The following is a 12,699-nucleotide window of genomic DNA, read 5'->3' as shown; positions in this document are numbered from 1 at the left end:
TAACACCCAGACAGCAGATGACATCATAGCTGAGATCCTCATGGTCTCTCTTTAACAACTTCAGAGCCCACTGATATCCCATCCTAATCTTTCCATATAGAGGGGAAGGCAGAGAGGAGAAACACAGAGTAGGTGACAGCAAACCCCAGTCAAGGATAGATTCTTGCTCTGTGGCAGCATACCTGAACACAGGGACAGCAGAGGCTGGCAAGAAGGACATTAGCATAAACAAAGGAATCTTGCAGCGCTCATCCTGTGAACAAAGAAAGGAACATCAAGCTAACACAGGACTTGACAATAGGATATTTTCTCTAATAACCTATTTCCATAATTGCTCAAAATGTACTCCAGTAATTCTTTCACTACTTAGAAAAAAAATCAAATCTAAAGGTTCCCTTCAATTTAAAATTGAGATTACCTGAATCATGTATCCTGACTTTTCTATACCACCGTCGCTACTGAGCAAACACTAGCAGCAGGAAGTCTAGTCTTGGAGCTGTACTTACTTTCAAAACAAGGATGACAGGAAAAAGCTGACTAATTACTTATCTTGAACATAACTCTTAAGAGGACTATGCTATTCAGATAGTATTATAAAGATGAATCAGATGGTGTGAATTATAGTTTTGCAGCTACAAAATAAATCTCAGTCTAATTGGATCCTATACTTAAGAGCTTGAACCAAGTAAAACAGAGGAAAGGGCTTAAACGCAGTCAGCTTCCTCCTAAAAGGCAGAGTGCTATTAAAGACTGAAAGAACCAAACCACAAGACAGTGGGTACGGGGGAACCTAAAGTGCGCCTAGTGCAATAAACTGAAGCTTAATTGGTATTAGTACTGCAACTGTAAAGTAAACTGAGCAGATTTTAATTACTCCGACTCCATCAGGAGTGCCACATAAAGGCTGGGAATGTGGCTCAGCTCAAAAGTCCTTGCTATGCAAGTCTGAAGACTTGAGTTAGGATTCCCAGAAGCCACATAGACTTTTTGGTGAAGGTGGCAGCCTATCTGTTATTCCAGTGGTCAGAGAATAGAGACAATGATCCCCAGAGCAAGCTGGCTAGCTAAACTAGCCATATTGATGCGTCATAGACTGAGCTAACAGACCATTCCTCAATGAATAACACACACATACACATGCACACAGGCACACGCGCACACACAAACGTACAAACATATATACATATAATATGCACACACACACACACAGATAAGCGTGCAATCATGCATATACATACCATACAGACACACACAAAAACAAAACACAACAAAATTCTTTGCTAAGAGAATGAGGATCCCAAAAAAAAAAATAATTTTCCTAAAAATACACGTGAACACAGAATGAAGAACAAAAATTCAAGTGAGATGTATTATTCACCTGCATTCAATTTTGTGGCTAACTCTACCCTAACTCCCTAATATCTATAGTAAACATGATGGCAAGATTAAATAACCAGGAAATATTCTTGAAAATCCTGAACAGAGTATAAATGTGATAAATATGTGGGCAATGCACTTAGTAGCTCAATTTCACCATCCTACAAGTTACACATACTGCAAAAAATGTTTTAAAAACAGTATAAAATTTGTATCTATCAACTAAAAATATCTTTTTTGTGCATGTTTCACAAAAGCAAACAGGGAGAATATTGAGGGTAGAAAGGTTTAGTGTAGGTGGGAGGAGGGGGAAGAAAGGGAGAAGGAAATAAAGAAGAGGGTTAACTAAAATCAAGAATGTATTTAAAAGCCTTATAGAAACTCACTACTTTGTAAACTAATTTAAAATATAATGTTTCTTTTTAATGGTGATTGAATAGAGGTGGCTAATGCTACTCCTAGAAAATCCTAGTGCCAAGCCTAGAATTCCTGAGTTCTCAACAAGGGAGCCCCCAGAGGAAAGTAAAATAACACAGGCAGCTCTTGCTGCCTACCACACATAGATGGTAAGATCTATAGTCGCTGAACACACTACGAGCTCTGATTGAGGGTCAAAGAGAAATCCAGTGGGGACTGAGCTAAACACTTCCTCTTTCAGAACAGCCTCCTCTGCAAGCCGTTAGAGACGAAGTAACTGATGGTCTTTCCCTGCAGCAGATGCTGAAAGAACAGTTCCTACGTATAAGCCAGACAGGATGTCCCCACTGGCACAATAGCAGCATGACTGCTGTGGAGATAACCAATCACTTTGAAAAACTGCATTAAGGCCTACTGCACGGAACTGATTTCATTCCTCGTCCTATACAACTGGCCCACAACCATGGTGCAGGTACAAGTCCTAGGTCGAAAGCCCCTGCTTTCGCTTTTGCTAAATGGGTATGCTGCCAAGCTTCCACTGAAGATGACACCGCTGTCATCCCAAAGCACCTTACTTATAAGAGCGGCCAGACTTACCTTGAACACCTTCAGGTACTCCGGAAGCACAGATGCAAACTTACTGATGGTGTAAGCTCTGGCTTCTTTGTTGTTCTCCAAACTCCTATGGATGCTCCTCCAGAGGATCACAATGATTTCCAGTAACCCTGCCATGGACGCGGTGTCATTCACTGACAAGGTGTTGTCGAGTACCTAGGACACAAATAATGCTACTGTGAAAGGATCCAGTAACAAGTGTTAAAGACAGAAGCACTGTCTCAGAATTGCAGACACAAAACCACATAAATTATGGAACGTCAACTTTTACGGTCCAATAGAACTTTCTTCACTACTTTAGAACCTATCTCTATCAGGAATGTAGCTTTATTTCCAAATTCCATCCAAGGAAATAAACTCTACATTAGCCCCATGTAATGAAACCATCTATGTGAAATTAAGACTTTTGTAAAATCAGAAACGAGCCATCTTCACCACATACACCATGCAAACGGGTTCACACTGCACTACAAGGCAACTGCTAAGCATGGCTGTACAACACTGGTCTGTCCCAGCAGGCACTGCTGCTAGACACTGCATCCAGCAGGGTACAACCCACCGATGCATAGTGATTAACGATAGCCAACAACCACTAAAATCATAGGTTCCTTTGGTTTGTTGAAAAACAAACCTGTTTATATTTTCCTATTATGCCGGGAGTACACAATGACCCCACAGCAGAATGCTCAGTGCAAATCAAATGTGTATTCCAAAATCCCTCCCTCCAGAGCTGGAGACTAGACCTGGCTTGTGACCTGCACATTGGTGGCTGACCCTTGGAGCTGAACAGACACACACGATGAAGTAACTTCCTAGCGCTGAGGTGAGGAGGACTCTGTGTAGATTTAACCGTCAACTGTGAGTACGAAACTCATTTTGATTAATAAAAACACAAAGAGGCAAGCATAGTTCCTCCTTAGAAGCTATGTCAGCATGTACAAAATACTCTGGAATGTAACGAGGCCAGTCAGATTGATAAAGCAACCTGCTGGTGGCTTGGACGCTACCAGAAGAATAATGTGACAAACTGATCCAAGTCTGCCTTCCCTTTTCTGTGCTCTAACTCTGAACAGAAAAGCAAGTTACTGGATGGAGCGCACTTAGACACACTGAGCGTTCCAGCAGGTGATCACAATGTTTTACCAGCCTAGAAACCTAAGTAGGTTTATTCACTGTAAAGTAAGCCACAGAGGCTCAGTCTCTTAGCACAGCAGACTCATTAAAATGTACAAGAACCACAGGTCCCTGGAGTAACGCTTGAGTAATGTACTGGCTTCTTAAGTAATGGCTCCTTACGTTAGGAGGGTAGCTACAACACTTCAGCATCGCTAGGCTTATAAGTAACACTTCTAGTATTTTATTTTCGTGAAGAACATCTTAGGATGTTAACGGATAGCCAGGAGAAAGTGTTTGTTTTGTTTGTTTGAGAAAGGTCTTTCTATATAGCCCTGGCTGTCCTGGAACTCACTATGTAGACCAGGCTGCCCCTGAACACACAGAGATCCATCTGCCTCTACCACCTGAGTCCTGGATTAAAGTTGTATGCCTCCATGTCTGCCAAACATGAGAAAATCTTAAAAGACTTCTTTAAAAACTTGGGCATGGTAGAACCTGTAATCTCAGCAGTCAGGAGGCAACAGAAAGGCAATAGAAAGACACGCCCTAAGTTCAAAGCCACAGTTGGACTTCCAAGACAGCCAAGGCTACATAGTGAGATTATCGCAACAATAAAACATTTTAGATACATATGTGATCTTAGAATACCTATATGCAAGTTACGTGGTTTTTTTTTTCCTAACATGGGTTCCAGTAGAGTTATGCATTCTGAACCCCTGTCAACCTAGCAAATTACGTATGTTGTACACAGGGTACAATGAAAATCATTCTCTTCTAATGATACAATACTTAACCTAAAAGATACTGCAGGCTTTCACCATAAAGTAATCTAGATACTAATAATAAGCTACTAATAATCAGGTTAAAGGGCTGGAGCGATGGCTCAAAGATTAAGAGTACTGGCTGTTCTTCCAAAGGTCCTGAGTTCAATTCACAGCAACCACATGGTGGCTCACAACCAACCATCTCTAATGAGATCTGGTGCCATCGTCTGGCGTGCCGACAGAACACTGTATACGTAATAAACAACAACAACAAAAAAAACAAATAATTTTTAAGAAATGTCTTCAATATTTAGAAAATGTAACAAATTCTCAACTAGTACATTAACAAATCCATGTTCTCTTTTGCAAAGTCATTTTCAATGCCAGTATAAGGGCACAGTGACCCACAGCAGGGTGTTTACCCACTTCTGCTAATGCCAACTACCTCAAGTGCCAGGCTGTTAAGTACTTCACCTACTGATCACAGCACAAAAGCTACATGACAACCCACCTACGTCGCCTTGAAAAGCCTCCTACACACTATCTCCAGTGCAGGAAGAGGAGTAGAGACTTACCATTGAGATAGCTCTGGGCACAGGACAAGGCAGTGCTCAGCCAAGGGAGGAAGGTAAAGTCACCATGCTCTATCTACTGTCTCCCTCCACTGCACATCTGCTTCCTTATATCTCCTCACTAGCTCCTACAGACCAACTTCAGACAGACCAGCCAAATCAGGGACGAAGAGAGAAGGGCATCTACTCAGGGGCGGAGCTAGTTCCCTGTCAAGACGGAAGGGGGCAATCTATGGAGGTGATCCCACAAGCGTAGGACACTGTGTGTCAGCAGTGGGTGTGTTGAGTCTTAACTGGCCATTATGGGGCACTTTGGGTTTTAATGAAAGAGCAGCCGATTAAAGACAATTCTACAGAAAGTCTGCATCCAGAAGTTCACCGCCAAATGTTTCTAGAGAGCATCATGTCAGTGCCTCAGACAGACACCAGCCCCACGTCCGGATTCTGGCTCAACAGTGTTACACCCAAGAGGAATCAAACACAGAGAGGCCCAGGGCAAAATGTCACCAGTAACAATATTATTTTTACAATATCCTACCAGACTGTAAAATTTAAGTGAAAAAGAAATAACACAATTTTTTAAAAATGTAATTCATGACTTTTTGAAAACTGAAGTATCTTTACTGAAACAAGTGGGAAATACAAAAATGTAACAAATAGAAATAATACCAAAACAAACCCTCCTTGTCATTAGCGTGAAATAAGAGAGGCACTCACGCTGACGTTTTCCTTCTCGCACTCCTTGTGGTCCTCGGGTTCCTCTCTCAGAGTCCTCTGGATACAGGCATTCAAGCAGTGACGGATGACGTGGATGAGCTTGGCTAAAGTGATTAAGATAGGCAACAAACACATGTGTCTTCTATAAAATTAGAAAACTATAATCTCAAATACAGTTAAAGGGCACTGTAAAAGATGCAGGAGAACCCCAGGCTTACTAAAGTGACAGGTACTGAGCATCTATAGCATACACTTTGCTAAGTGAGAGGCAGAACACAGGGGAGCAAGGATTCAGACCTATGTTGGCGCTGGCAGTATGCTCATGGGCATATTGATAGAACTTCCTGGCAGCTGCACGATTCATCTGGATCAGTGTGACACAGCGCTCACACCACACCTCCTCCGGCTGGTTCACAGGCAGAAAAGAATTGAAGATGAGGTTCACCAGGCGCCGAGACACAGGCCGAGAATCCATTTCCAGGCGAACCAAAATGTCCTCCATGGGGCATATTTTCCAAAACTAGGGGGTTGGAATGGAAACAGGCAAAAGGAAATAATCAGTGGCTCCTATAATCTTGAAAACTGCTGAAGTTTCCAGAACATAACCAAAGAACTAATTTTTTACTTCAAGAAAAATCATTTCAAATAGCTCTATCAGAATCTGACTTTTCTGTGAACAAAAGTAACAAATCTACATTTTGAAGAAATGTAACATGTAAGATATGGCACAAGGCTGTGGAAAAGTCAACTATGAGTGCTTATGCATGACTAATGCACAAATGATAGCTCCAATTAATCAAGCTGATCATTTCTACATTTGTAGATCCAATAACTGATCTATTACCTGGAAGACGCTTTTAAATCGGTTAATAGTTTTGACGTGGTCACCTTACCCATCTCTCTTAAGAGAGCCAGAGCACTCCTCCTTAACATGCTAGGACGGCTGGCTTGTTGCTTCTACTGTGGGCACCCCTTGTCCAGCTCAGAAGTTCCCATAACCACACACTCCACCAGAGACAGACACAAGCACTGTATTTAGTGGCAGTTTGTTTTCTCTGTGTTAAGTCAGGGACTCAAGTGGCCTGGCCAGCCTCAAACCCACTTTGTAGCTGAAGATTAACTTAAACTTCTGGTCTTCTTGCCTCTACCTCCTGAATGGTAGAACTGTAGGCATACAGCACCACATGTATTTGTGCCAGGGAATGAGCCCAGGTTACCAACTAAGCTACAGCCCCAAATCAAGCACAGGCTTCTCGCACCTGGGAAACTCCTCCACACAGGAGTCCATCCCTACCAACTCACACACACCCTCCTTAACCCAAGTCCAGATAAGTTCTACGTGAGTTCAAGGCACACGGTCAGGCACTACGTGTGATCAATTGCCTAAGCTAGCCTTGAACTCCTTCTCAATAGCAGAGCACCTGCCCAACATTCACGAGGCCCTGAGTCCAATCTCCAGTATCAGAGGGGCAGGGGGTGGGGAAGAAGGACCCTGAACTGGAGCTGGGAAGAGGGCAACTTTTATGTCTTCTTGATTATGCCAATAAATTGGCTCATGCCCAATGCATACTTACCATGTTACAAGCAATTCACTGCCTTTTTTTTTTTTTTTTTTTTAAAGCAGTATGGCTTTCAGCTAACCTTTGCAAGGACTATTTAACTTCTTACTAAGTGGTAAATATGCATAGATGCATCAAATATTTACTTTTTGGCTCAGAGGTTAAGAACACTGGCTGCTCCTCCAGAGGTCCTGAGTTTAATTCCCAGCAACCACACGGTGGCTCCCAACCATCTACACAGGAATGGCGTACAGGTATACATGGAGAAAGAACACTATCTATAAAATAAATAAATCTTTAAAAAAAGGTGGGGGGGAATGACCTGCAAGACATCTTAGCAGATAAAGGTCCTTGTCACCAAGCCTGACAACCTGAGTTCAATCCCTGGGACCTACAGAGTAGAAAGAAAGAACCAACTTTCTCAAGTTCTCCTCTGACCTCCACAAATAGACTATGGACACAAGCCCCACCACACAAGAAATAACATTTAAAAACATGTAAAGTTGATTTCTTAAATTAGTCTTTCCAAAAAAGCACAAATTATTTCTAGAACCTTCCATGAAAATCACAAAACAAAGTTTTATGAAATCTAGCAAATACATTAGTTATCAGGAGAGCAGCCTTACCAGGCCACAGAAGATGACAATGCAGCCACTCCTGATGTGATCTGATAGACTAAGATCAGAAGGAGGGAGAGGAGGACCTCCCCTAACAGTGGGACTTGGGGAGGGGCATGCGTAAAGAAGGGGGAGGGTAGGTGGGACCGGGAGGGGAGGAGGGAGGGACTTATGGGGGTATACAAAGTGAATAAAGTGTAATTAATAAAAAAAATGATACAGTGGATGCTTAGTTCATATAATGTATATGTATATAAATAAACATGTTTCTAAAACTCAAAAAAAAATTTAATTGTAAAGGTTCCTAGAATTAAAACTAAGTCTTTCTGTTGGGTAGTAACAAATGTACTTTATGTATTTCAGTATTCTCTAAGAATGTGCTACTTACCTTTGCAGCTCTCACAGCTTTGATTTTCAGCAACAAATCAACAAAAGCCACCCTCACTTTCTCTGAATTATCGTGGAGACTATACCTGAGTGGTGGCAAAAGCTGTTCTAATAATGGGTGGCTCAGTTTATTATCCAAAATAATCGGCAAACACTACAGAGAGAGAGAAAGCATCCCAAAATCAGAACACATCAATAACACTTTTAGGCAGGAGGCATCTTAGATGATGCTGAGTCTACTCTTGCCATTGAAAGGTGAAACTGCACATTAAAGGCATGCTTTGGGGTTGGTGAGACAGCTCAGCAAGACATTCCACACAGACAAACAGGAGGACTTGTAGAGAGCTGGTGACCAACCCAAAACTAGTACTAACCAACCCAAAACTAGTACACCCAACCCAAAACTAGTACTAAGGCAACAAAACATTTTATAGAGAAAACACAGTTCTTTGAAACGGGGTCTTTAAGTAACTCGTGCACATTTCAAACTCAAAATCCTCCTGCCTCAGCCTCCTGAGCATTTCTGCTATTATAGGTCTTGGCTATATATTGCAGAGGACCCAACTTTAGTTTCCACCAACTATGAGAAGGACCTCACAAACTGCCTTCAACACCAGGTCCCGGAGCCTCTGGCTGCTCTAGCAGAGGAGCTTGGTTCACGTCCTAGCGAAGGCTCACAACCATCTGTAACTCTAGTTCCATAGAATCCAATACGCTCTCCTGGCACCCATGGGCACCAGGCACACACATAGCATATAGCCAAAACATCCATACACATAAAATAATTTTTGTATTTTAAAAATAGAAAAAAATTACCAAAAATGTATAGTTTTAATATAGAAAAACAGCCATAGTATCAGTCACATTTTTCCCTTCTGAGTAGGATAATATGTAATTTTCTAATAATTTTCTTCTTTTTTCTATGAAATCCTTATAGTTCTACTATCCTACAAGAGAATGCTCTTTTTATACCTTTAAAAACCCTACCTTAAAAACAGAACAACGAACATCAGCTGAGCTTGCATCAAATACCAGCTCCCCTGTGACTTTCTTCAAGAGGTCAACAAGAATGGTGGGGGGCATCATTTCCCAGTACTTAGAAGTTATTTTACAAACACCAAGGATGCCTGTGGAACGGACCTGTGGGTAAGGATCTTCTAAAAGGCTCTAAAAGTAGGAGAGAAGAAAAAGGTTACACCTTTTAAATTATTATTTGTGTTACATATTAAATCCTCTGGGAATTTAAACCTTAATAACATACTTAAAAGTTGCAGATACTAGCCTTATAGTCCACGTCCCTAGGTACTCCGAAGGAAACCAGCTCCAGGATTCAAACTGCAGCTGCTCATATAAATAAAGCCTCAACCCGTGCTTCCCACAGAAGGTTTACAATAGTAGCTGTTCTACTGTATTGTTTATGGACTGACAGCATGGAACAAAACCTGCACATTTCTGTTCTGAATATTTTCAGTCCGTATAAATGTCACAGATAAAGACATTTGAAAAGGTCAATGATTTTCCCAAAGCCACAAAGCTATCAAGTGGGAGTTCAGTAGAGTCAAGTCTGTAAGTCAAAGTGCTAACGCATGTCTACCGGTTACACAGCATGCCCAGCTACACCCCTGAAAAACTACCTGAATACAAAGTAGAATGTTTCAAGAGTGACTAGAAAAATGCCCTCCACGTAATACGTACATATAGTTCTTCAAACTGCTTCTGAATTTCACTGTCCATTTCAATGGCAGTGAAGTTTGGATCTCTGATAGGAAATGCTTCAACAAACAGCAATGCAGCATTTGATCGAACTTCAGAATTTCTGGCCTATAAAAACATGTGTACTGTTAGATATCCAGAGACCGGTGTTCCCAGATCAATACTTCCACAATTTCCTAAATATTATTAAATTAAGACAACTTTGGGGGCTGGCAAGAAGGCTCAGAGGACAAGGGCATGTGCCCCTGAACTTGACAACCTGAGTTCAATTCCAGAAATACACATGGTAGAGAGAACTGACTCTACACGCTGTACTGTGCCTCCACATATATTCCAACTGCCTAATTCATAAATAAATTGCAATAAAAATAAAAAGGTAAATTTAACCTCTATGTTGGCAAAACCAGGCTGTGGGTGTAACTTAGTGGCAAAGTACACGCTTAGCATGTGTGGAGGCCTAGGCTCTGGCCTTGGCATCATAAAAGTAAATAGTCAAGCTTTATAAGGATATCCTAAAAATAAACCAAACTCTAAGTTCAATGTCAACAGATAAAAGATCAGTTTTTTCACTTCAAAGATGCACTTAAACTTTTCAATTTTGGGACTATTAGAGAGAAAGAGGGAAAACTCTTATTATTAAGAGATGTTACTGCCTTCTATTCACACCAGAGTTGTTTGTGCAGAACTAGGTGCTCACCAGAAAGTTACCCAGAGCGCCTGTGCCGTCCACCCTCATCACAGGCACGAGTATGAGAACAAGCACGCAGCACAGCTGCTGCTCTACCCAGCCTCACTGACATCTGTGCACACCCCCAGTGACCCTCTGGACTGGTTTTCGCAGTAACTGTTTACTCAGTACAAAACTGATCTCCCTTCAGTTAAGTGGATCAAAGAAATGTTCTTCATAAGCGTCAAAAACTGAGGGCCAGGAACAGTGGCACATGTCTGTCCCATCTATATGTGAGGCTGAGGCAGGGGAATCACTTGGGCCCAGGTGGCTAGGATGAGCAGCACAGTGAGAGCACAGCTCAAAACATAAGAAATTGTGCTCTGAAATCCCAAAAGGCACTGTCTGCAGGCTTCTTTCAGCTGCGTGGTGCATGTCTGAATGAGCACAGCTCAGCTCCGAGCACACCCTGCACTAGGAAACACAGTGAGGCATTACCTTCAGTCCTCGCCACAGGATGGGCTTGTACAACCTACACAGCATCTCTTCCACTCCCTGACGCACTCTCTGTTGGTGAAAGTAACTCAGCACCTAAAGGCCAAACAAAGAGGAAGAAAATAAAGGGTCCAGAGTTACTTGTAAAGCATTTGGGTCAAATGTAGTAGTGCACCCTCAGGAGGCTGAGGGTGGTGAGTCAACCAGCCTGGGCTACTTAACAGCACATCTCAAAAGAAACCCACACTACAGGAACAGGAAGAAAGGCTACTCTGCCCCATCCCACCTCTGTGACACTTGCAATATTCTTTGGCAAGACCTACAACAGACATAAGACAACCTTGAATACAACAAACCACAGAAAAGAAACCTCAGCCAAAATAACGATCACCAGCCCTGAATTCTAATAGCACCTGGGTTCTAATGTCCCCAATCCAGTGATAAATGCTGCTGTCACAGGGAGAAGCTGAGGAGCTGAGAAACCTAAGCCCAGGAACTCTAGGCCATCTAGGACAACTCTCAAGACCCTACCTCAAAAAACAAATAATATAAAAATTATAGTCTTACTAGTCTACCAAGAGCCACAACCTCCACAGAGCTCTGACTACAAAGGTAAAATGGAAGTGGGGAGCATGAACAGGACTTTGCCCGATTCATTTTGGCTCAAATGTTCATTAAACCTACTGGTGGCTCTGCTGCTCAGCCTTTTACTGCCCAATAGGAACAGGCTTCAACTCTCTGCTGCCCACCAGAGACCGGCTTCAGCCCTTTGCTGCATAATACTGCCAGGCTTCAGCTTCTATCTTAAGACTGCATAGTGAACAGGCTTCTACTCAATGATCTTTAGAACACTAGCTTACCTGAGATACATTTCTCTCCAAACTTATGATTAGTTAGAAATAGACCTTCCCTTTTCATTGATAGTCAGAATTGCCTCACAATTCTGTATAAACGCTTGAACCCAGCAACATTCAATTTTGTCTCATTACTGGAATCCACTCCTCCAGAAAATTTATTACTGAAAACACTGAATGAGCTACAGCATGGATAAGGTTTTCTGATAGAGGATTTCATTCTCTTTTTAAATCTTTGAAAATGTCTCATACTATGTATCTTGGGCTAGCCTTCAACTCATGATCCTCCAGATCAATGGAATTAGGTAACATCACACTCAGTTTGATTATTTATTTTTAACGAGGTGGTGGAGTTTTCTTTTTGCACACAACGTTATCATGTTTTGGAATGGGTGATGTTGTCACTTCATAGAAAGACTTTAAGCAGCATAAAAGAGAAGCACAATTCACTGCCATAAAATGACTATTCAAGCACACAGTCCCAGCTGCCTAATGACAGTGTACCTTTTCTTTCCTCATCACAAAGCTGGTACAGAAACAAACTGCCAAGACACCAAATGTCAAGATTCCAGGAAATTCCTTTTGACTGATAGGGTGAAAGTATCAATTTTTAAATGTAGCAAAAACAATTACCTACAAACAGAAAGGCTAAAACAGGACCTCAACAACAACTGCTCACAGTTGGTGGATTACAGCTGCCTTACTCACCTCTCGTACTTTGGAGTGCACTGGAGACTTCCGTGGAAGGTGGATGCCATGGAACATGAAGTCCTGGATGCAGTCATTTTCAATGGCCTGAAACAATAAGGGCAATGACAGGCATCCATCC

At 41.9% G+C, this 12,699-nt stretch overlaps 1 protein-coding gene across 3 annotated transcripts in view; it reads right to left on the bottom strand.

Annotated features, from left to right (window-relative positions):
* The window catches only part of Ncapg2 (non-SMC condensin II complex subunit G2), a 64,138-nt gene that overhangs the window by 33,448 nt on the left and 17,991 nt on the right, over positions 1-12,699 (bottom strand). For all 3 annotated transcript variants that reach the window (XM_021653073.2, XM_021653071.2, XM_021653072.2), the window contains 9 exons: positions 12,579-12,665; positions 11,020-11,112; positions 9,837-9,962; positions 9,129-9,308; positions 8,143-8,295; positions 5,876-6,098; positions 5,579-5,682; positions 2,392-2,565; positions 183-253 (listed from right to left, as the gene is read on the bottom strand). In XM_021653073.2, coding sequence (XP_021508748.1) covers positions 183-253; positions 2,392-2,565; positions 5,579-5,682; positions 5,876-6,098; positions 8,143-8,295; positions 9,129-9,308; positions 9,837-9,962; positions 11,020-11,112; positions 12,579-12,665 — 1,211 coding nt within the window. The remainder of the gene's footprint in view (positions 1-182; positions 254-2,391; positions 2,566-5,578; positions 5,683-5,875; positions 6,099-8,142; positions 8,296-9,128; positions 9,309-9,836; positions 9,963-11,019; positions 11,113-12,578; positions 12,666-12,699) is intronic.

Source organism: Meriones unguiculatus, chromosome 7 (assembly GCF_030254825.1).
Source record: "Meriones unguiculatus strain TT.TT164.6M chromosome 7, Bangor_MerUng_6.1, whole genome shotgun sequence".
Classification (NCBI taxonomy): domain Eukaryota; kingdom Metazoa; phylum Chordata; class Mammalia; order Rodentia; family Muridae; genus Meriones; species Meriones unguiculatus.
This window is presented reverse-complemented; position numbering and strand designations above follow the sequence as displayed.